The 25,859-nt window shown below is 38.2% G+C and overlaps 1 protein-coding gene across 6 annotated transcripts in view; it reads left to right on the top strand.

Moving 5' to 3' along the window:
• Positions 1-25,859, top strand: part of LOC143678271 (ubiquitin carboxyl-terminal hydrolase 40-like) — a 59,102-nt gene that overhangs the window by 9,546 nt on the left and 23,697 nt on the right. For 3 of the 6 annotated variants that reach the window (XR_013173129.1, XR_013173128.1, XM_077155492.1), the window contains exons 2-3: positions 4,055-4,317; positions 6,550-6,673. Coding sequence is in view for 3 of the 6 variants with exons in the window: in XM_077155492.1 (XP_077011607.1) it covers positions 4,055-4,317; positions 6,550-6,631 (345 nt within the window). In the remaining 3 variants the exon portion in view is untranslated. Of the gene's footprint in view, positions 1-523; positions 3,771-4,054; positions 4,318-6,549; positions 6,933-15,908; positions 18,248-25,859 lie in introns of those variants that run through there. The other 3 variants (XM_077155493.1, XR_013173130.1, XM_077155491.1) reach the window with 3 other exon arrangements.

The raw sequence follows: 25,859 nt of genomic DNA, 5'->3' as shown, positions 1-25,859 counted from the left end.
AAGAACTAGAGAAGGAACGTCAAACTAACCCCAAATCTAGCAAAAAGAAAGAAACAATGAAAGTTAGAGCAGAAATAAATGAGATTGAGAACATGAGAACAATCAAGAAAATCAACAAAATCAGGAGTTGGTTCTATGAGAAAATCAATAAGATAGATGGACCCTAAGTGATGTTGACAAAATGAAGAGATAGGATGGTAATAAATAAAATCAGAAATGGAAGAGGAGACATAACCACTGACCCCACAGAAATAAAGGAGGTAATGAGAGGATAGTATGAACAACATTATGCTAATACACCAGACAATGTAGATGGAATGGCCAACTTCCTAGAAAGGCATGAACAACCAACTTTGACTCAAGAAGAAATAGACGACCTCAACAAACCAATCACAAGAAAAGAAATTGAATCTATCATTAAGTCCAGGACCATATGGTATCACAGGTGAATTCTACCAAGAATTCAAGAAAGAATTAGTACCAATCCTGCTTAAACTCAGCAAAAAAAAAAAAAAAAAGAAGAGGAGGGAAGACTACCTAACTCATTCTATGAAGACAACATCACCCTCATACCAAAGCCAGACAAAGTTACTACACGAAAAGAAAACTATAGACCAGTCTCTCTAGTGAATACAGATGCAGAGATCCTCAACAAAATTCTTACAAATCGAAACCAGCAACACATTAAAAGAATTATATACCATGACCAAGTAGGATTCATTCCAGGTATGCAAGGATGGTTCAACATAAAATCTCTTAATCAAATCATAGCAGAAAAACCACATGATCATCACAATTGATGCACAAAAGGCATTTGATAAAATTCAACATCTTTCCTGTTGAAAAAACTTCAAAGGATAGGAATAGAAGGGAACTTCCTGAACATGATAAAGGGAATATATGAAAAACACACAGCTAATATCATCCTCAGTGGGGAAAACTGAAAAATTTCCCCCTAAGATCAGGAACAAGATAAGCATGTCCACCATCACCATTGTTATTCAACATTGTGTTGGGAGTTCTAGCCAGAGCAATTAGACAAGAAAAAGAAATACAAGGCATCAAAATTGGAAAGGAAGAAGTAAAACTCTTACTGTTTGCAGATATGATACTATATGTTGAAAACCCGGAAAAATCCACAGCAAAACTACTAGAGCTAATAAATGAATACAGCAACAGGTTAGAAGATCAACACTCAAATATCTGTAGTGTTCTATACAATCTGAGGGGTTAAACAAAAAATTCCATTTACAAGTACAAGCAAAAGAATACAATATTTAGGAATAAATTTAACTGAGGATTCATAAGATGTATACAAAGAAAACTATATGAAATTGTTAAAAGAAATCACAGAAGACCTAAATAAATGGAAGGGCATACTGTGTTCATGTATTAGAAGACTAAATATAGTTAAGATGTCAATTCCACCTAAATTGATTTATAGATTCAATGCAATACCAAATAAAATCCCCAAAACTTACTTTTTAGAAATAGTAAAATCAATAACCAAATTTATTTGGAAGGGCAGGGTGCCCCAAATAGCTAAAAATAACCTGAGAAAAAAAAATGAAGTCGGAGGTCTCACACTACCTTACTTGAAGGCGTATTATGAAGCTACAGTAGTCAAAAGAGCATGATAATGGCATAAAGATAGATATACTGACTGACAGAATAGAATAGAGTGTTCAGATATAGACCCTCTCATCTCAGGAGAATTGATCTTTGATAAGGCAGTCAAGCCAACTAACCTGGGACAGAACAGTCTCTTCAATAAATGGCGAGAACCGGATATCAACATGCAAAAGAGTGAAAGACAATCCATATCTCATACCCTATACAAAAATTAACTCAAAATAGATCAAAGACCAAAACATTAGATCTAAGACCATAAAACCTTTAGAAGGAAATGTAGGTAAATATCCTATAATAGGAAGCAGTTTCCTTCATCTTACACCCAAAGCATGAGCATCAAAGAAGGAAATACATAAATGGGAACTACTCAAAATTAAACACTTCTGTGCATCAAAAAACTTTGTCAGGAAAGTAAAAATACAGCCTACATAATGGGAGACAACATTTGGAAACGATATATCAGATAACGGACTAATCCAGAATATATAAAGTGATTGTTCAACTGAACAACAAAAATCAAACCACCCAATTACAAAATGGACAAAAGACATGAACAGACACTTCTCAGAAGAGAAAATACAAATGGCCAAAAGGCATCTGAAAAGATGCTGAACTTCACTGGCTATTAGGGAAATGCAAATCAAACCGTAATGAGAGATCATCTCACACCCACCAGAATGGCCATTATCAATAAAACAGAAAACGACAAGTGCTGGAGAGGATGTGGAGATAGAGGCACACTTATCCACTGTTAGGTTGTAAAATGGTACAACTGCTGTGGAAAGCACTTTGGCGGTTCCTCAGGAAACTAAGTATAGAACTACCATATGATCCAGCAATACCATTGCTAGGTATCTACTCAGGACATGAGGGCAAGGAAGCAAATGGACATTTGCACACCAATGTTTACAGCAGCATTATTTATAGTTGCCAAGAAACAGAAACAGCCCAAATGTCCATCAACAGATGAATGACTAAACAAGCTGTGCTATACACATACGATGGAATATTATTCAGGTGTAAGACAATAAAGTGTTGAAGTATGTACCAACATGGATCGACCTTGAGGACATTATACTGAGTAGGATTATCCAGAAACAAAAGGACAAATACTGTATGATCTCACTGATATGAACTAACATTAATGAATGAACTTGGAGAATTTCAGTTAAGAACAGAGGCCATCAGGAGATAGAAATAGCGTAAATATTGGGTAATTGGAGCAGAAGGGATACAGATTGTGCGACAGGACTGATTGTAAAAATTCAGAAATGGATAGCACAATGATCCCTAACTGTAATACAATAATGTTAGTACACTGAATGAAGCTGAATGTGAGAATGATAGAGGGAGGAGGGCTGGGGGCACAAATGAAATCAGAAGGAAAGATAGATGTTAAAGACTGAGATGGTATAATCTAGGAATGCCTAGGGTGTACAAGGATAGTGACTAAATATACAAATTACAAAATGTTTTTGTATGAGGAATGAGATACGTGGTATTGACTGTGGCATATGCACTTGGCTCATATAATTAGTTGACTTGGCATGTACTTGGGAGATAAGGTTAGAAACGGGATATAAGTAGATTTAGGGCCTTGGATGCAGTCTGAGAAACTCAGGTGTTATCTTGTAAGCAGTGGGAATTTTTAACACTTCTTTGTGCAGGAGAATAATTTGGTGGAAGTGTTGTTTTAGGGAGTGATAGGGAGTTTGTAGGACGATTGCTCAAGAGAGCACATCAGTAACTCAGGTGTATTAGTTAGGGTTCTCTAGAGAAACAGAATTAACAGGGAACACTTGCAAATATAAAATTTATAAAAGTGTCTCACGTGACCGCAGGAACGCAGAGTCCAAAATCCACAGGGCAGGCTGTGAAGCCGACGTCTCCAATGGATGGTCTGGATGAACTCCACAGGAGAGGCTCACCAGCCGAAGCAGGAATGGAACCTCTCCTCTGAGTCCTCCTTAAAAGGCTTCCCCTGACTAGATTAAGCATCACTCATTGTAGAAGACACTCCCCTTTGGCTGATTACAAATGGAATCAGCTGTGGATGCAGCTGACATGCTCATGATCTACTCCTATGAAATGTCCTCATTGCAACAGACAGGCCAGCACTTGCCCAATCAGATAAACAGGTACCACAACTTGGCGAAGTTGATACATTTCCCTAACCATGACATCAGGTGTATAGAGATCTAGCTCACTAGTGGCAGTAGAAATGGAAAAAAATTAAAGATGGAAAAAAGAAATTTCAAAAGGAAGATCTAAAGTTGTTCTTTTGGTACTTAACAGACATTTTTGAAAATTTTATTTTACTTGAAAAGAAAAAAGAGAATTGTGCTACAAGGGTAGTCATTATGTTGCCCTAATTTTGGCAAATATAAACCATACTAATGGTTATCTTGATATATTTTTGTAGGTTGGCAGAGTCCAGATTCAAAATGGTATTGACTGTGAACCTCTGCTTTTGAATGTTCTTTATCTGGCAACAAGCAGTGAAAGAGAAGAGTGTCAACAGTTGGTAAAATCTCCATATGTCTTTCCCTGTAATGCAAAAGTAGGCACTGTATTCACGGCATTCACAGTCCCTGCAGGTATCATCTTAATAAACAATGCTGAATCTTCAGGGGACAAGGGCTGGACTGCTATTCCCAAGGAAGACATGAACAAGATATTCAGAGAGTAAGGCCTCAAAAATGGAAGCTTGATTTTAATTCAGAATTCCAATGATCAAAAGTAACTCACTAAAAAGAGAGACAGAATTTTATTTAGGTTATATTAATTATGATATTATCTCTTAGAACTCTTTAATAATCAAAAGTTAAATGTTTCTTCTTATTTCTAGAAATTGTATTCTAAATATTATAAATAGGAATATTGTAGGTTAGGCAATTTGAAGAACAAAATGATGTTATAAAGTAATTTTTTTGGTTAAATGAGGTGACTAAGTAATATAGGTACCCCTGGTTTTGGAGATTAGATGTAGTCTAGGTTAATTGGCTAAAAAGCAGAATCCTATAAATGAGTACTAATCAGGTCCCATTGTAGACAAGCAGAGTCTCACAAAGAAAATTCCTGAGGTTTTTTTCATATGGAGGGTATTAAGAGGATAGCTAACTTATGCATGAATAGTTTATTAAAAGATTCCTTTAAGTAATTCCAGTTTATTCCTTATAATCCTTTTTGTGACTTGAGATCCTCCCGGCTACCCAAATGGGGCTTGGGAATTATACCCTTGAATCCTTTAAGTCCCATTTGGGGCTTAGAATTGCTTACTCTCTTTGCCTTCATTGTCCATGTCTATAACAGTTCATTTCAGTAGTCACTGTGTCCTGTACTATCACCCCAAAATTTTTATTATTGAAGACTAGATTATGAACAGTGAGTCAGCTGCCAACTTTATGAGTTCTGTGAGTATACTTAGATTATGGGATATCTGTGGTATTATTTCTAGAGTCTATAATACAGAGAGCAGAGCACTTGTGAACTGTATTTATTTTAGATTATATTTATCACTGTTACTCTATTGGACATGTGTTTCCCAGCTATTTCCCAACTTGTTTATTTAATAAGAAAGTTTATTATATATACCTGTGTAAAAAGTAACATATATTTATTGGGACTTAGAAAATATAGAATTGAGCACAGAACTGAGACCAAAAGCATCCTTCTACCAAGCAGCATCTGCTACTTTTAGCATCTTGGTGGCCCTTTCATCTAATTCCTAACTGAAATTATTGAGTTCTTTTGTTTTGCATGTTTTGTTCTTTTTAAGCGTAATGATTATTTTATAGGTAGTTGTATCCTGATTGTCCCCACTGTGTCCATAAACTACATGTTTAATGGCTGTATAATCATCGGTGTCAAAACCTAACTCTGTCCCTGTGTGGGACAATTCAGTGTACTGGTTAAGGGCAAGGATTTTGGCACCAGCCTGCCCAGGTTGGTCTCCCAGCTTTGCTGCTTGCTCACTGTGCCACCTTGGGCAAGTTACTACATCTCTCTCTGCTCAGTTTCTTTTTTATGTAAAATAGGGATAGAATTAGTACTGACTTCACAGAGTTATAGAGAATGTCTTTGTGTTTAAAAAGTTGTTGTTATATTTAAGATTGCTAATTTAAGTTGTCATCCCAGAGAAAGAATAATGGAAATAAAGAAGAGAACATGTTTAGCCCAAAGAGGGCTTCTGCTAACCAATTCGATAACTTTTTGTAGATTATAAAGAGGTCACTCCTTCCTCAAGACCCATTATACTAGTAATGGGTAAAACAGGTAGTAGGAAAATCTTAGTAGTAGTATTGAAATTTTTTTAGTACGTGACATTCTACTACCATCTGCTACCAGGAGAAGTAAAAGCTCAGGAGACCTACTACCCTGACCATGATTGGGAGTATAGAGAAATAAAACTCTATAATAAAAATACAAATATACAATATGTATGATGTGAATGACACCCCCTGAGGTGTGGCATTTTTGTGTGGCATTTCTATACATTACCAAACTAAATCCAAATCTTGTACAGTGCAATCCTGCACAAAGGTACTCTTCTAAAGCTTTCCTGTGTTTCTAATATGTAGACAAAGTCGACAACTACTAATGTAGAAGGTACAGCTGCTTATTCAGTTACAAGAGTACTCTTTGAAAAGTGTGGCAACAAATTATTTTTATAAGTCAAAGAATACTTGGAATCAAGAATATAGACACCATAGAAAACTGCATAACACTCCCCTAAAAAGATAAACCAACTTTCATAAAGACTATTCAGTGAACTTGATCACTGTTGATTAGCTAAATGAAGAGACACATGGAAAGTTTTGGAAATGGTGCCTAAGGAAAAACGCTAGTTTTCTCATCTTTTCTGATCCTTGAAACAGCTGTGTAAAGACACATTTTTAAATATCTTTTTATCTACAGTTTGTTGGCCAAACAAGAGAAATGGTTCACTAGTATGAATGAGATCAACTGGCTCCAAGTTAAAAATTTATGCCAATTGTAATCCTAAGAGAAGCAAGTGAAAGTATCAGCAAGTATTAACACAGTGAGTAGATTATAATTAAAGTTTGGTTGACATTTTTAAATAAAATTTTGTTTAGAAAGCAATACTTTAGTCATTCAGGTCAGTTGCCTCAATAGACTTCTGAAACTTAAAGAAATCAAAATTTATGGTTGCCATTTTACTATGACTTGTTTACCTATATTAGCCCTTACCATTTTTCAAGAAAAATATGTCCCTTTGTTTTTTTCTCCATAGTCTAGAATTAGAATGTAGAAATTAATGATTAATTAGTCCATGGAATTTGCTGGTTTTGATAAAAGTTCCTATTTTCAGATTTGTTTGTTTGTTTTTGTATTTTTAAACCAGGTATGTGAATGTTTTGCTTTTTTTTGGTGTTGCTGTATGGCGTTTTGTTGTTTTAGTTTATCTTACATTATTCTGCATTATAGTTGTGTTCTATATAAAGCCAGCTACTCTTAAGAGAGATTCTTTCCATTTTTCACTAGAAAACTATGATAGTAATTTCCTTAAACACTATCTCAGGAAACATTTTTATATTTATATAGTCCCAGTTTATTGTGTATTTCTTCTGTGACAAGTTAAACTTATTAAAATGTTTTCTTTTATATAAGTATTGTAATTTCTTATGGTGCATGTGTATTTGTTGGTACAGCAGAGGGGAAGGTATTTGGTCATGCACTAAAGCTCAGGAGACCTATTACCCTGACCATGACTGGGAGTGTGCAGGGAAGTCCTTTATCACTTCAGTCTGTTTCTTCCTTGGCAAAATGGGGCTCCTGAGGGAAAGTTAGAGTAGAAAATCCCTTTCATCAGTTTTGTCCCTAAGCTTCCATGATTTTATGTCCTAGAGGAAATTAGCCTAAATTAAATTGTTTTTAGAAAATAAACATTAAAGTGAAGTAATTTAAATAGAAATTATACATAGTGCCATTCGATTGTTATTGTATGTTTTTGTGTTATTCACAAAACATTGGCCCCAGATTCACCATTCTTAAAAAAAGAAGTGGAAAGAATTTTGTTTGCTCTCAGAAAGGTTAATGTTTTGTCAGTTTTTTGCCTCTCGAGCTAGAATTGTTTCTGTAATGTTCTGTCTTTCTGTTCCCATCAACATAAATTTAGTAAAAGCTTAACTATTAAGGTGTTTACTAAGTTTTCACCGTTGTTTTAATAGAGAGGATATTAATTTCGGTGATGGGAAACTTTTTTTTTCAAATCGGCAACCAATGCTAAATGTCAGGTAATTAATATCCCAGATAATCTTTATATGCACACACTGACATTCTTCATTTTTGTCTCCTCCCTTTGTTTTCAACTTATACACAGTCATTAGTTTATTTCTCTATTTTAAGTGGTGTGCTGGTTTGAAAGGATGTATGTCTCCTAGAAAAGCCATGTTTTAATCAAAATCCCATTTCATAAGGGCAGAATAATCCCTATTCAATACTGTATATATGAAACTGTGATCAGATCATCTCCCTGGAGATGTGATTTAATCAAGAGTGGTTGTTAAACTGGATTAGGTGATGACATGTCTCTACGCATTTGGATGGGTCTTGATAAGTTTCTGGAGTCCTATAAAAGGAAACATTCTGGAGAATAAAAGTGATTCAGATATTTGGAGAGAGCAAAACGACATACCACGAGAAGCAGAGTTCACCAGCCAGCTATCTTTGGAGATGAAGAAGGAAAATGTCTCCCTGGGAGCTTCATGAAACAGGAAGCCAGAAGAAGCTAGCAGATGATGCCATATTCACCATGTGCCCTTCCAGATGAGAGAAGGACGCTGACCGTGTTCACCATGTGCCTTTCCAGATGAGAGAAGGACCCTGACCATGTTCACCATGTGCCTTTCCAGATGAGAGAGCAACTCTGTGTTCGCCTTGCCTTCTCACTTGAGACAGAAACCCTGAACTTCATCGGCCTTCTTGAATCAAGTTATTTTTCCCTGTATGCCTTAGATTGGATATTTCTACAGGCTTGTAATTGGGACATTTTCTCGGCCTTAGAACTGTAAACTAGCAACTTATTAAACTTCCCTTTTTTAAAAGCCATTCTGTTTCTGGTATATTGCATTCCAGCAGCTAGCAAACTAGAACAGGTGATGTTTGATATTTGAATGAGGCCATAAAGAAATTAAAATTAATGAAGGAACTAGGTAATCATTTATGTTTGCTTTTTGGTTTGTGGGTTTATTTCATTTTATTTTTATTGACAAAAATATGAAAGAGAACAAAAATTAATTCAGGGAAAACTCATGTACCTACCAACCAAAATGGACAAATGTTAACATTTTGTCATGTGTTTTTGTTTGAAACATTACAAACTAATTTAAAGTTCTCTGTTCTCCTCAGACCTGTTCTCTTCTCTTCCCCAAATGCAGCCAGCATCTGATTTGGGTGTGTATCTAGTCCATGAATTCATATTGTAGTATATATATTATATTTACATTCATATGTATATATGTATATTACAATTTTTACATTTACATAAATTCCATCATATTGAATATAACATTTTGTAAACTCACAATGCACTCAGCATTAGATTTTAACAAATGTTATTTGACAGATAATAAGATACATAAATACCATACCATAAAATTCACTCATTTTAAGTGTGTAGGTCTGTGATTTCTAGTCAACATATAATTTTACAACCAATTCCACAGTCTAGTATTAAAATATCTCCATCACCCCAAAAAGTCCCCTCATGCTCTTTTGCAGTTCCCTACTCTAGTCCCTGGCAACCACTAATCTACTTTCTGTGCTGTGCAGTCACTTTTTGTAGACATTTTATACAAATGGAACCATACAATCTGCAGTCTTTTATCTGGCTTCCTTAACTTAGCATACCTTTTCTGATGTTCATTCATGTTTTAGCATGCACCGATAGTTCGTTCCTTTTTATTGCTGAATAGTATTCCATTGTATGAGTATATCATCTTTTGTTTTTCCATGCACCACTTGATGGACATTTGGATTATTTCCACTTTCTGGTGTTTATAAATAATAATGCTATGAACATTTGCTATATAAATCTTTGTGTGGACATATATTTTCACTTATCTTCAGCAGCAGTAGAGGATTGGAATTGCCAAGTCATGTCAAATTTGTTATTAATGTCATAAGGGACCACCATCTGCCATACTGTGTTCCAAAATGGCTAAAACATCAAACATTCCCCCCGACAGTGCTTCACAGTTGCAGTTTCTCTGCATCTTGCTGGTAATTATGATTAATGGCCTTTTTTACTACAGTCATTCTAAAGGGTTTGAAGTAGTATCTCAATGGGGTTAGAATTTGCATTTTTTCTTAATGACTACTGTGTTATTTGTGTGCTTATTGGCTGTTTGAATGTCTTTGGTAAAATGTCTATTCAGATATTTTGCTCATTGTTTTAGTTTGCTAAGCTGATCAAAGTACATAATGTGAAAAAGTTTGGCTTTAACAGTGGTAATTTATGAGGTCACAGTTTTACAGTTTTTAGGCTGAGAAAAATGTCCAAATCATCTTTTGTTTTTCCATACACCAGTTGATGGACACTTGGATTATTTCCATTTTTGGTGTTTATAATAATAATGCTATGAACATTTGCTGTATAAACTTTGCTATATAAATCTTTAGACAATGCTTTCTTCCCGAAGACTGGCTGCCTGTGATCCTTCATTCCTCTGCCACGTGTCAAGGCACATGGCAGCATCTGCTGGCCTCTCCTTTCTCTTCCAGGTTTTACTGGTTTAAGCTTTTTCTTCTGTGAGTGTTTCTTTCTGTGTACATCCTGTTTATAAAAGACTCTATTTAGAAGATTAAGACCCACCCTGGGCCATGCCTTAACTGAAGTAATCTCATGAAAACCTAATTGGAATAGGTTTATACTCCCAGGAATGTTAACATGTTCTTAAATAATATTTAAGAACATGATCTTCTGGGGTAAATACAGTTCCAAACCACCACATCCACTTTTTAATTTGGTTGTTATCTTATTAAGTTATAAGAGTAATTCTGGATACAGCACTTCATCAGATATATGATTTGCAAATATTTTCTCTCAGTTTGTGGATTATCTCATTTCTTATGGTGTTTGTTTTTTTTAATTCAAAATTCTTCATTTTTGGTGGAGTCCAATTTATCAAAAAAGAAAAACACTTTTTATGAATTGTGCTTTTGATTTATATCTAGATATCTTTGCCAAACCCAGGGTCACAAAGATTTTCTCTTGTATTCCAAAATTGTTATAGTTTTAGTTTTCACTTTTATGTATGGGACCCATTTTAAGTAAATATTTGTGTGTGGTGTGAGGTCTGAATTCATCATTTTGCATGTGGCTAACTAGTTGACCCAGCACCAGTTATTGAAAAAACTATCCTTTCTCCATTAAATTGTCTTGGCACCTATGTCAGAAAACAGTTTACCACAAATATATTAAGTTATTTATGGTCTCTGAATTTTGTTCCTTTGATCTGTGTGTCTGTCTGATCTTAATGCCAGTTCTGCATTTTGGTTGCTACAGCTTCATGGTATATTTTGAAATCACGGCACGTAAGTCCTCCAACTATGTTCTTCTTTCAAAATTATTTTGGCTTTTGTAGTTACTTTGCATTTCCATACAAATTTTAGAATCAGCTTTTACTGATTAGAGTAATTTTAGAATCAGCTTTTACTGATTAAGAGTTATCGATTACTCTTTTTTTAAATAGCCTGTTGGGATTTTGATAGGAATTGACTGAATCCTCCAATCCAGTGAACATAGAATCTCCATTTATTCCAATCTTTAATTTCTCTCAGAAATGTTTTGTGGTTTTTAGTGCCAAGTCTTGCATTTATTTTGATAAGTCTATATAAATTTTGTTAAATAAAATAATTTTGTTAAATAATTCTTGGGTATTTAGTTCTTTTTGAGGTTATTCTGAATGGAATTGTTTTCTGCATGTCTGTTTTGGATTCTGCATTGCTAGTATATAGAAGTAAGTTGACTTTTAAAAATTGATCTTGTATCCTTTAACTTTGCTGAACTCATTTATTCTAGTAATTTTTCTATGTGTGTGTGTGTATGTATTCCATAGGATCTTCAACATGCAGGATCGTTTCATGTATGAACAAAACAGTTTTACTTCTAAAACTGTTACTTTCTAATCTGGATGCCTTTTAATTATTTTTCATCACTGGCTAGAATCTCCAGTACAGTGTTGAATGATGGGAATAGACTTACCTGTTCCCAGTCTTAGAGGGAAAGCATTCAGTCTCTTACTATTAGGAGTAATATTAATTATAGAGGTTATTTGTAGATGCCCTTTATTAGGTTGAGGACATTCCTTTCTATTCTTAGTTTGTTGGACAAATACTTTTCATAAATGGGCGTTGGATTTTGTTATATGCTTTTTCTTCATCTATCAAGATACAATCATTATTCAAATATGATATAGTAATTGATTTTCAGTTGTTAAACCAACATTTATCATAACCCTTTTTATATGTTGTTGGATTTGGTTTGTGTTCTAGTTTGCTAGCTGCTGGGATGCAACACAGCAGAGACGGATTGACTTTTAATAAAAGGGGATTTATTTCATTTGTTCTTCGGAGGAAAGGCAGCTAACTTTCAACTGAGGTTCTTTCTTACATGGGAAGGCACCGGACAATCTCTGCTGGCCATCCCTCCAGGCCTCTGGGTTCCAAAAACTTTCCCCAGGGTGATTACTTTCTGCATCTTTAGGCTGAGCTGCAAGTGCTGAGATGAGGTATGCTGAGCTGCTTGGGCTGTGCTACATTTGACTCTCTCATTTAAGCACCAGCCAATTAAATCAAGCACCATTTATTATAGCAGGCACCCCTCTTAGCTGACTGCAGATATAATCAGCAACAGATGAGGTTCATGTACCCTTGACTCATGTCCACAGCAACAGAACTAGGTGCCTTCACCTGGCCAAGTTGACAACTGAATCTAACTACCACATGTGTCCCCCCCCCCCCCATTGTCAACTTGGCAACTACACGCATCATCTTAAACAACATTAAGGTGCAAAACATTCTCTTCTGGCTGTGGACCTGTGACTCTCAAAACAAGTTGTCTGGTACAAATATGCAAAGGAGGATATTGACAGGATTCAGATTTTCATTTCCATAGGGAGAAATTGAGATGTAAAACCTGCAGGGCAAACACCATTGGATTTCGAAGTCTGAAAGTCATTCATCCTTCGGCTTTAGAAAGTGGCAGTCCCACCCTTTCCAAGGGCCTATGTAGTGGCCCTCCTCTTTCCGGATCAACCTCAGGGGACATTGAAGAGACCACCTTTTTTCTCACATCCACCCTTTCCAAGCATCAGGGCCATACCTAGGCTCTCTGCCATTTCTGGGGCACACTCTCAACCCCTCCATGTGGTGGCAGCCAGGCTCTCACCAGTCCCCCAAGGAGTGTGCTATACCTTCTCCAAAGCCTGAGGCTGCATGAATCTTCAACTGCAATGAGGTGGGAGACTCATCCTTGCCCTTCAGTATATGGGTGGATCCACTCTCCTGGCCAAGGTGTCTTGGCTTCAGACCTGAGCTTCCATAGTTCTCACTCTGCAAACTCCAGTTTTTCCCTTTTGTGTTCTCCTTTGTCAAGATTGGCAGTGGCTCTGTTTATACAGGTCCCACAGCACTCTCGTTGGTTTTCTATGTGATAACCTTGGATTGTGCCCATCAGACATAAGGAGTTTCCATAAATCCTTCCTGGATAACTCCATATCCAGTCTCTGAAATGGCTGACTGGTTTCACATTTGGTCAAGTTCTCATGTGGGGCACAGTTCTCTGGGATCTCTCTTCCAGGAAGCCCAGACTTCTCCAAAACATCAACTTCTGATGTCTTTGTACCCAAGAGTTCAGTTCTCAGCTTATCTCTTTCCTGTCACATTTCACTATAAGCTGTGAGGAGAACCCAGGGTGCACTTTCCACATTTAATTTGGAGATCTCTTCTGCTAAATATCCAAGTTCATGGCTTTTAAAATCTGCCTTCCAGCCAAAGCCACTAGTCAACTTTGCCAGATTATCTGCCATTTTAAAACAAGGGTCACCTTCCTTCCAGTCTGTAATGACACACATCTCATTTCTCTCTAGAACCTGGTCAGAGTTATCTTTAGAGTCCACATTTCTACCAAGATTCTCTTCAAAACATTCTAGGCCTTCTCTGTCAAGCTCCTCACAACTCCTCCAGATTCTTCCCCTTACCCATTTAAAAAGCCATTCCAACATGTTTGGTATTTGCAAACTGCAGCAGCAGCATCCCACTCCTGGTACCAAATCTGTTCTGGTTTGCTAGCTGCCAGAATGCAACACCAGAGATGATAGGCTTTTAATAAAGGGCATTTATTTCCTTAGTTTTCAGAGGAAAGGCAGCTAACTTCCAACTCAGGTTCTTTCTTATGTGGGAAGGCACAGGACGATCTCTGCTGGCCTTCTCTCCAGGCCTCTGGGTTCCAACACCTTTCCCCAGGGTGATTCCTTTCTGCATCTCCAAAGGCCTGGGCTGAGCTGTGAGTTCTGAGATGAGATATGCTCAGCTGCTTGGACTGTGCTACATTGAGCTCTCTCATTTAAGCACCGGACAATTAAATCAAACACCATTCATTACATCAGGCACCCCTCTTAGCTGACTGCAGATGTAAACAGCAATAGAACTAGGTGCCTTCACCTGGCTAAGCTGACAACTGAATATAACTACCAAAGTTTACTAATATTTTATTGAAAATATTTGCTTCTGTTTTTATAAGGGATATTGGTCAGTGGTTTTCTTTTCTCATGATGTTTCTAATCTAATACCAGGATAATATTGGTCTCATAGAATAAGTTGGGAAGTGTTCTCTCTTCTATTTTTCTGGTAGAGTTTATAAAGGATTGATGTTATTTCTTCTTTAAATTTTTGGTAGAATTCACTAGTGAGGCCACTGGTCAAGGCCTCTGGGTTTTGCTTTGAGGGAAGAATTTTAATTATGTAATTTATTTGTTACGAGTCTATTCAAATTTTCTGTTCTTCTTGAATCAGTTTTGTTAATTTCTGTCTTTCTGGCAATTTGTCTATTTCATCTAAGTCAGTGGTTCTCAACCTGAGATGATTTTGCCTGCCTCCCTCCCCCAGGGGACATTTAGCAATGCCAGGAGACACTTTTTTCCCAGATGAGGAGCTACTACTGACATCTGGGGAGTAGAGCCCAGGGATGTATTAAACATCCTACAAGGCAGAAGAAAGCCCCATGAAAAAGTCTTTGGGTATAGGGAGAGGTCAAAAATTGGGATCATTATCTAGATATAGCCCAGGTGCTCTCCAAAGTGATTGTACGAACATACCTGTCTGCCAGTAGTATTGTATTGTATTTATTTATTCACATCTTTGCCAATATTGTATATCATTCTTCTTTTTTTTTTTTTTTTACCAATTTTGGGGGGGTATAGAGGAACTTACTCTGAAATCAAGCCTTTTAGACTTGCAAAATTCTTCTTTGAGTTAACATTAATTTGATTTAAGTTGTCACATTACCATAATTTGAAGGTTATGAAAATGTAGTTCACAAAATTCAACTTTAAACGCACTGTGACTATTAATCTGGTGTCAAGTTGTTGTTTTTTTTTTTCAATTCAGGAAAAACAGTCTCATATTGCTGCAGATTCATTCTGTGGTTTTTGTTTTAAGGGTTTATGTTATAAGTTCTTCCAAAGCATGCATCATAGACCCTATAAATACTTAGATTATTTTTGTAACTTTTATTATTATATAATAGAACATAGATACAAAGCAAAGAAAGAAAAAAGTAATTTTTTCAAAGCACTCTTCAATAGATCCCAGAGTTTTTCATGGGCTACCATTACATCATACTTACATTATTTTGAGGGATTTTGAAAGTTATATCTCTCGTGAAATTTGAAAAGTGTCAGACTTTCTCATTTCTGTCCATTTTACATTTGAAAGATCGAAGCTTTGAAGTGAAACTTGGATTTAACAAACTAGCTCTGCTTTTTATTATCTATATTGTAAAGCAAGTTACTAGTTTTTATGAGTTTCAGTTCTTGATCTGTAAAGTAAGAATACCTAATTCATATGGTTGTTTTAAGGATTAAATGAGACAATATATATAAAATAGTTACCAAATTATATAGTACTTGGCATATAATGGATACTCAGTAAAAATTAGTTCTTTATTCCTTTACCTTAAGAATTGAAAATCTTAGTCTCTTTCCAACTGTATAAATAGAATTGATAGGGCATTTTAAAATATGTTTTTTTAGGACTCTTGATACCAACAATGATGAAGTACATGGGAATGGATTTACCTTCCCTCTCTAAACAACTAGAAAACTAGACAGAATGTTTAAGACAATTGTTTTCAAACATTGGACATCAAGCTGTGTAGGATGATGACCCCTGTGAGAAGGGGGACAAACTAGGTGAGTCCTGTGAGCACCCTGGCTTTCTTTCTGGAGATATTTTCCGCAGACCTTGCTGCAATGTGAAATATGCTGAGCAGAACACAGTGCTGTCATTGAATCGAGAAGACACGGATGGCAATTCAAGAACCCGATGGGGCTGGAATTTTGCAAGATAGTGTACCAGAGAGGGGGTAGCTATACAAAGAAACAGCTTTATAAATCTTTCCAGGGGTCCATTGGAGTCTGTTGCAGGTTACTGTGCTATGTTTTGCGATTGAAGATTTTATTATTTTTAAATACAGTATCTAAAATAAAATTTAAAAAATTCCTTGGTGACAACAGAAAAGTAGATCTTTCCCAAAAACAAGATCAGCAAAATTGAAGACATAGAAGTGAGAACTATCCAAACTGAAGCACTTTTTAATAAGTAATGAAGATAATAACAAATTTTCTACCTTAAATGTAACTGGTATTCCAGGAAAGAATGTGGTAGGAGTGGAAGGATATAACAAATATTTAAGGAAATAGTGGTTGCAGTTTTTCAAATTTGACAAAAACTATAAGTCCATGGGCCAAAGAAGCTCAATAAACCCTGTCCGCGACTTCTCGCTCAGCGTCAAGCCCCCGGCCGGCGGGTGAGACAATGAGGAGAGACAGAGAGACGCAGACAAATCCGCGCTGGTGAGAAACACAGATCCAAGACACGTAGCAGTTGTAAGCACAGACCTTTACTGGAGTTAAGCTTGCATTCTCTGTTACAGGTTCCACGCGGGACAAGATACCCCGCGGGGGAAACAACCTCTATTCGGCCGTCAGGTACGGCTCCCTGTGGGTCGTCTCCACCCACCCTGTCCGGGTAACCTCTTATATACTGTGCCCAAACCCAATAGGTTAGTGCCACGTATACAGAGGTGATTGGAAGATAGGGTTGGTGGGCGCGTACGTCATACGCGGAAACAGGATGCGGGCGCCATCTTGGCTCACTCGATGGGCGGGGGGAACTCTAGAGCAGGCTGCAGCGCGTCCACTAGGCCTGACCCGGGAGGCGGCTCTCCACATCTCCCCCTTTTTTATTATTTTTGGTCCGTAGACCCTTTCTTAGACCCAGTGTCTCCATTGATGAGTGAGCTCCCATGAGCTTGATTAGCCCACTACTTGTTTTGGTGCTTTGGGGAGTCTGGACTAGGCTTGCTAGGCACCAACCAGAGTGCACTCCTCATATAGAGACCGGAGAGCCCGTGAACTGGAAACCACGTGGCTCTCCCTGCAGTGCTTCGCCTCGCAACTGGGCTAAGCGGGGCTCAGGAGAGCGGCAACCAGAGTCGAGGGTGTCACTAGATGTCTCTGTGCAATGGCCGGAGTCTAGTCTGGCCAGGACCGTGACTCTGCCTTAGAGATCATCCTAAGACCAAAATTATGACATCTGGTGCCGCCTTTTATACCCGGGACACAGCCATGGGCTTTGCAGCAGATCCTGTTTTCGAGCGCCCCGCCCTGAGTGGCCGGGACGGGTCATACGGTGAGGGGAAGGACTGGGTAGCGGGACGGTCGTTGCCAGGAGCATCAGGGGCGAGTGACATAGCCAACATGGTAGTGACACGTAATTGCTGCTGTGTCTGGAACAAGCGTTCTAACAAGCATTTAACAGTGACTAAGCCCACTAATAGTCCCACTGCCACGAGGATCCAAGTAGTCAAATTGGGCCAAGAGAACCATGAGGTGACTCAGTTCCACAGACTTTGTACAGTCTCACCCAGTTTGGAAAGGTCGAAGTCAACGGGGGTCAACTTGATATCCCCAAGCACTCGAAGGTCTGAATCCACCTGTTGGGAGAGGTTAGTAAAGCTGGTCCCCTTTCTATACGATAGAAGGGTGACTAGTGCTCCTGTTGTCATCTTGTCGTTCGTCGCCATCATCAGCAGAGTTGGAGACCGGGCCTGATGGTTCAGGTCGAAAGCTTGCTGACTTGTCGGGCAGCAGTTTCTCGGCGCCCCCGGGCGGTGTCACGGTTCTCACCAGTCTCTCCGGAATCCACACAGGTTGGCGTCCTGGTTCCTGGGGAAAGACACAAACAGAGCCTCTGGCCCAGCTGAGCACTGGGTCAGGGCCTTGCCATTGTCCTGACAGGACATCCTTCCAACGAACTAGACCTCTATGTGGAGGACTTGGAGTGGTGTACTGAAGGGCAGGTGTCATGCCTTGTGAATTTTCATTTAAAAAATTATACGTAAACAAGGCTACGGACAGTTGAGCCTTTGGGGACAGGCCGTGACCTATCCCCCCTTTCTGTTTTCTGAGCAAGTCCTTGAGCGACCTGTGTGCTCTTTCAATGATTCCTTGCCCTTGAGGGTTGTAAGGGATTCCATGCTTTAATTGGACTTCCATATTGTCACAAAATTTTTGGAAGGTTTTGCTGGTGTAAGCAGGTCCGTTATCTGTCTTTAATATTTTTGGCTTACCCCAAGCTGCCCAAGCGGAAAGGCAGTGTGCAATTACTTGGTGGACTCTTTCTCCTGATTCGGCAGAGGCAAATAATATCTGAGACCATGTGTCCACTGACACATGCAGGTATTTAACTTTACCATACTCTGAGTGATGGGTGACATCCATTTGCCAAATGTCTCCCGGGATGAGACCTTTAGGGTTAACCCCAACTGAAGGGACTGCTCTTTGTTCTACACAATTTCCGCACGCTCGGACTATATCTCTAGCTGTCGCACGTGGTATATTAAACCGTCTAGCTAGGGTACCTGCATTGATGTGAAATTTGGCATGGAACTTTTGGGCTTGCTGATACGGCGTCTGCACAGGGAAGATGTGTGGCTCTCGAGAGGCTACATCTACTATGTGATTTCCCTGTGTCATGGGGCCAGGCAGGCCTGTATGGGCCCTAATATGAGTTATGTAAAAGGGGTGATGTCTAGCAAGTATTGTCTCTTGAAGTTTGAGAAAAAATGGTCTTACTAAGGAGGAGTACTTTATAATGCCTACTGTCTCTAACACTTTTACAGAATTTACGACGTACAAGGAGTCAGAAACAATATTCAGGGGGCCGGCAAATTCTCTCAGGACTGTAATAATGACTTGTAATTCTACCCACTGAGGTCTTTTCGATTGGAATAATACTGTTTTGGGAGTGGAGAATGAACAAAGTAATCTGTAACTGACTGTAATCAATTAGTTGTAACTTCCACTGCACTCGGACCAGCCTGTAGGGGGTTCCGGGTCTCGCAAAGGAGGGCCACTGTAATTACCTAATTCGGCCACCAGAGGGAGCCCGTGGTGAGGGTTTTTGGCGAGATCACCAAAACCATTCACCGGAAGCCGCCGCGCCCCTGCAGCAGGCGCTGGCGGGGCGGAAGGCTGCGTGGGTGAGACAGGGGGCCTCCCCCAATCGATCAGCGGAGGCGCGTCTGCACCCTCGGTCTCATCACCATCTGACTCTGAGTCAGAGGTGTCTGAACTAGTGCTTGACTCTGGTGGCTTGCGAGGTGGCGGCTCACTCTTACAGGAGCCGCCCGCAGACGAAACTGACTGAGTTTCTTGGAGCGCGTGCCGTGCCTGTAGCAGGGCGGGAGACGGACTGAGGCCTGAAGTAGACTCTGCCTCAAGGCAAGCACGGACGGTTTCCCAGATAGGGACCAGGATCGGGTCCATACAAAGGCCCGTCCGGCGCGCCCGTTCTATGTCATTACCAAGTTTCAGCCAAGAAGGCAGGCTGAGGCTCCCGGAGTGGGCGAACCAAGGTGCAAAAGTAGCAACATCTTCAAGGAACCGCAGGAGGGAACTCTTCCTAACCGAGATGCCCCGCTGCTTCAAAAGGGTTTTTAAAGGAGCTAACAAAGGTGAACTTCCTGACTGCCCCATGCTTGCAGTCGGCACTGTACTTTAATCACTCGGAGAGCTCTTCCGAGTCCCCGGGGCTACCTGAAAGCCCGCGGGCCTTAACTCTCACGTAATAAGAAGTACTCACCTTCTCGCGGTGATCAGGCGCGGGAAGTCCGCTGCGAGCTCAGGATGCACGTCCTTCTCAGTTCAAGAAGAGACAGTACGGCTCTCCTTGCAGAAGAGGTGTCGAGAGAGAAGGTTCCCCGTACGGGCCACCACTTGTCCGCAGCCGTCTCGTTCGGCTTCTGATCCCCGGCCGGCGAAGGGAACAGGAGGGGAGAAAGAGACAGGCGCAGGCAAACCGACTCAAGTGACAAACACGGGTTCGAGGCACGCAACGGTTGTGAGCACAGACCTTTACTGGAGTTAAGCTTGCATTCTCTGTTACAGGTTCCACGCGGGACAAGATACCCCGCGGGGGAAACAACCTCTATGCGGCCGTCAGGTACGGCTCCCTGTGGGTCGTCTCCACCCACCCTGTCCGGGTAACCTCTTATATACTGTGCCCAAACCCAATAGGTTAGTGCCACGTATACAGAGGTGATTGGAAGATAGGGTTGGTGGGCGCGTACGTCATACGCGGAAACAGGATGCGGGCGCCATCTTGGCTCACTCGATGGGCGGGGGGAACTCTAGAGCAGGCTGCAGCGCGTCCACTAGGCCTGACCCGGGAGGCGGCTCTCCACAAAACCCCAAGAAAGATAAAGATTATTTCCTTAAATATAGAAATAGAAAACAATATCAAGTTTTGATAACAAGAGAACGGAATGACAATGAGAAGGTATTAAAAGCAGTCAGAGAAAAAAGACAGTAATATTGAAGGGGTAAAAAAAGAAACCAGAATGACCAAGGATGACTTGACAAAGACTCTGCAAAACAGAAGACGAAGGAATAATATCTTCATTGTGATTGGAGAGGGTGGGAAGAATGCTAGAAAACCTAGAATGGTACATGCAGTAAAAAAAAAAAATTATCCTTCAGAATTGGGAGGCAAAATAAAGTCTAATTGGGGGCGAGGGGAGCTAAAATCTGAGAGTGTCACCAGCAGATTTGCAGTACAAGAAACATTAAAAGAAGTTCTTAAGGCAGAGGGAAAATATCTCCAGATGGAACTTTGGGTCACAAAAATAAAAAGTACCAAAAATGGTGATTATTTGGGAAAATATTGACTTTATTCTCATTTTTAAATGTAATTGGTATTCCAGGAAAGTATGTGGTGGGAGTGGAAGGATATAACAAATATTTAAGGAAATAGTGGTTGCAGTTTTTCAAATTTGGCAAAAACTATAAATCCATGGTTTAAAAAATAATTCACTATTTAAAGCAAAAATAATATAATATATTATGGAATATATAGCATATGTAGAAGTAAAACATATGACAAAAATCACATGCAAAAAAGTTGGGGGCAAAGAGAAATATGCAGGTAGTAGTGTAATATTTGGAGATAGACTGGAATAGGATAAGTTAGAGGTGCATCTTGTAAACTATAGAGTAACTTAAAAAATAAAGACGTTCAGGGTGGGCTATGGTGGCTCAGCAGGCAGAGTTCTCACCTGTCATGTCAGAGACCAGGGTTCAATTCCTGGTACCTGCCCAGGCAAAAAAAAAATTTTTTAATAATAATAATAAATAAATAAATAAAATAGAGATTTAACTAATAAGGTAATGGGGGAGATAAAATGGAAAGTTAAAATATATTCAGTTCATCCAGAAGAAGGCAAAAAAAAAAAAGACAAAAACAAAGAACAGACAAAACAAATAGCTAGTTAGTAAATTTAAACCAGACCATATTGACAGTTACATTATAGATAGTCTAAATATTCTAATTAAAAGACAGAGATTGTCATACTGAGAAAAAAAGACCTAACTATATGCTGTCTACAGGAAAGCCACTTTAAATATAAAGACATAAATTCTTAAATTGCAAAACATGGAAAAAATTCATACCTTGCCACTATCGAACTTAAGAAAACTGGAGTGGCAGTATTAACGTCAGACTATATTGAATTCAAAACAAGGAATGTTACTATAGATAAAGAGAGATTTCATAATGATAAAGGGATCAGCTCATCAAAAAAACATAATCCTAAATATGTATGCAGAAGCAAAGGGAGAAATAAACAAATCTAATGTTTTAATTGGGGATTTGAACACTTCTCTCTCACTAATTAATAGACCAAGTAGAAAATCATAAGGACATAGAAGACTTGAAGAAATATCTCACCCAGTGATGGCCATTATACTTTTTTTTTCCTGAGGGCAGAGAGAACAAGCACCAAAATAGAATATTTACAGGGCCATCAAATCAATCTCAACTCATTTAAAATACTGGTTATTAACAGAAAATATTTTCTGTTGTTTTTCTATTTGGAAAATCCTCAGATATTTGGGAATTAGCCAACATTCTTTTAAGTAACTCACAGGTTGAAGAAAAAAATATTCCAAGGGAAATTAGGAAGTATTGTGACTAAGTGAAAGTGACAACAAACCTTAGCAAGATTTGCAGTATACAGCTAAAGAGGGAAATTTATAGCTTTAACATTTTATTAGAAGATAAGCACTGTCTAAAACCAATTATCTGTGTTGCTACCTGAAGAAGTTAGAGAGAGAAAAGCAAATTAATTCCAGCAAATAAGTAGAAGGAAGAAAAGCCTAAACATAAGTGCAGAAATCAATAAAATAGAAAATGAACAAATAATAGATAAAATCTTTACAAAAGTTGTACTTTTAAGATCAATAAAACAGATAAAACTTTAGCTTGACTAATGAAGAAAAGGAAGACAGATTACCAATATACTGAAAGAGGGATCATTACTGCACATCCTTTAGACATCAAAGAATAATAACGGAATTTAATGAACAACTTTACACCAATAACTTATTCAACTTAGATGGAATGTACAAATATATTGAAATACAAATTATTAAACCAGACTTTATAAGTAGAAAATCTAAATACTGTTATGTCTATAAAAGGCATTAAATTCTTAATTTAAAAAACGACAGAGAAGACTTTAGGCCCATATGGCTTCAGTGATGAACTGCACCAAACATTTAAGAAAGAAATAATACTAATCATATACAAACTCTTTCTGAAAGAGAAAGGAAACTTTCCACTTCATTTTTGAGGCCAATGTTACCCTGATACCAAAACCAAATAAAGACATCACAAACTAAGAAAACTACAGATAAACATATCTCATGAATGTAGATGCAGAATTCCTTAATTAAGTATTTACGTCTGTGTCAGTTTGAAAGTATTCTGTTTTAATCCTGGCCCAAAGTTAAGGGGCAGCCATTTCTTTTCATCCTGATTCCTGAAACTTTAGATTATCTCCGTGGAGATGTGACACACCCATTTGTGGGTATGACTTTTTGATTAGATGGAGACATGACTCCGCCCATTCCAGGTGTGTCTTGATTAGTTTACTGGAGTCCTTTAAAAGTGGAAACATTTTGGAGAGAGCAGAGCCGAGCCACAGAGTGAGAGCTGACACAGCTGCCAACAGTTGGAGAACAGAGACACGAATGTTTGGAGAAGCTTGGAGCCCAGCAGATGTCTCTGTAAGATGTTAAACAAGCCAGAACCTTGGACATTTTTATAGGCTTAGAACTGTAAACTTGTAACTTATTAAATTCCCTTTTTTAAAAGCCACTGTAGCTCTGGTATATCCAAACTGAAACAATATTTAATCTAGGAACGTATAGAAAGGGTAATGATTCTGTCCAGGTCGGGCTTATCCCAGGAATGTAGTGTTGGTTTAATATTAGAAAATCCGTTAGTGTCATTCACCATATCAGCAGAGAAAAATGATATCCTCTCAGTAACTGCGGAAAAAGCATTTGATAAAATCCAATATCCATTTATATTAAGCCTCTCAGGAAACAGAGAATAAAAGGAAATGTCCTTATCCTGATAAGACATCTATAAAGAAAAAAACTTCCAGCAAACATGATACTTAATGGGAACAAGGCAAAGATTTGTTCAAACCCTTATCACTTCTGTTCAACATCATATCGGAGTTCCTTTCAATGCATAAAGCAGGAAAATGATGTGAAAGGCATACAGGTTGGAAAAGAAGAGTAAAAACAGTCTTTATTTGGAGGTGGCATGGTGATATAAACAGAATTTCCTAACAAGTCTATAAGAAAAATTACTAGAATTAATAGATGAGTTTAGCAAGGACACCAAAAACACGTTTCTGTCTACTAACAAGAAAAATAGAAATTGAAATTAAAACTATTAGCTATGTGATAAATTTAACTTGGTGCATTATCAAAACTTATTAACTATGGGATAAATTTGACTCAGTGCAAGACTTGTACACTGAAAACTAGAAAACTTTGCTGTGAGAAATTAACAATAAATGGAATGAATTATATGCTGCTCACGTATCAGAAGATAATTCTCTCCCAGTTATCTTGGGAGAGATAAAATATATTAGATACATGTTGTAATTTCCCTTGGGTAAATAACTAGGAGTAGAATTGGAAAGTGTTTACACTTAACTTTCAACCACTATATTCCCACCAGCAATATATGGGAGTTCCAATTGCTCCACCTCTTCCCTCACACTTGGTTTGTGATTATTCTAAAATTTTAACAAACCAAGTGTGATTGTGATTATTCTAAATTTTAATCATTCTATGTGGTGTTATTTTTAACGGTATTGTTAAGAAGATAATTCTCCCTCAATTTTTCTGTAGATTCAGTGCAGTCTCATTCAAGATCCTAATATTTTTTAATAGAAATTGACAAGCTGATTCTAAAATTTTTTATTTATTTTTTATTTATTTTTATTTTTTATTAACGGAAAAAAAAAGAAATTAACACAACATTTAGAAATCATACCATTCTACATATGCACTCAGTAATTCTTAACATCATCACATAGATGCATGATCATTGTTTCTTAGTACATTTGCATCGGTATAGAGGAACTAGCAACACAACAGAAAAAGATATAAAATGTTAATATAAAGAAAAGAAATAAAAATAGTAATAGTAGTAAAAAACAACAACAACAAACAAACCAACAAGCAAACAAAAACAAAAAAAAACCCTATAGCTCAGATGCAGCTTCATTCAGTATTTTAACATGATTACTTTACAATTAGGTATTATTGTGCTGTCCATTTTTGAGTTTTTGTATCTAGTCCTGTTGCACAGTCTGTATCCCTTCAGCTTCAATTACCCATTGTCTTACCCTGTTTCTAACTCCTGCTGAACTCTGTTACCAATGACATATTTCAAGTTTATTCTCGAATGTCCGTTCACATCAGTGGGACCATACAGTATTTGTCCTTTAGTTTTTGGCTGGATTCACTCAGCATAATATTCTCTAGGTCCATCCATGTTATTACATGGTTCATAAGTTTATCTTGTCTTAAAGCTGCATAATATTCCATCGTATGTATATACCACAGTTTGTTTAGCCACTCTTCTGTTGATGGAGATTTTGGCTGTTTCCATCTCTTTGCAATTGTAAATAACGCTGCTATAAACATTGGTGTGCAAATGTCCGTTTGTGTCTTTGCCCTTAAGTCCTTTGAGTAGATACCTAGCAATGGTATTGCTGGGTCATATGGCAATTCTATATTCAGCTTTTTGAGGAAGCGCCAAACTGCCTTCCACAGTGGTTGCACCCTTTGACATTCCCACCAACAGTGGATAAGTGTGCCTCTTTCTCCGCATCCTCTCCAGCACTTGTCATTTTCTGTAATGGCCATTCTGGTGGGTGTGAGATGATATCTCATTGTGGTTTTGATTTGCATTTCTCTAATGGCCAGGGACATTGAGCATCTCTTCATGTGCCTCTTGGCCATCCATATTTCTTCTTCTGGTAGGTGTCTGTTCAAGTCTTTTTCCCATTTTGTAATTGGGTTGGCTGTCTTTTTGTTGTTGAGTTGAACAATCTC

The sequence above is a fragment of the Tamandua tetradactyla genome, chromosome 3 (assembly GCF_023851605.1).
Source record: "Tamandua tetradactyla isolate mTamTet1 chromosome 3, mTamTet1.pri, whole genome shotgun sequence".
Lineage (NCBI taxonomy): Eukaryota > Metazoa > Chordata > Mammalia > Pilosa > Myrmecophagidae > Tamandua > Tamandua tetradactyla.
The sequence above is the reverse complement of the archived record's forward strand: the minus strand, read 5'-3'. Positions and strand labels throughout refer to the sequence as shown.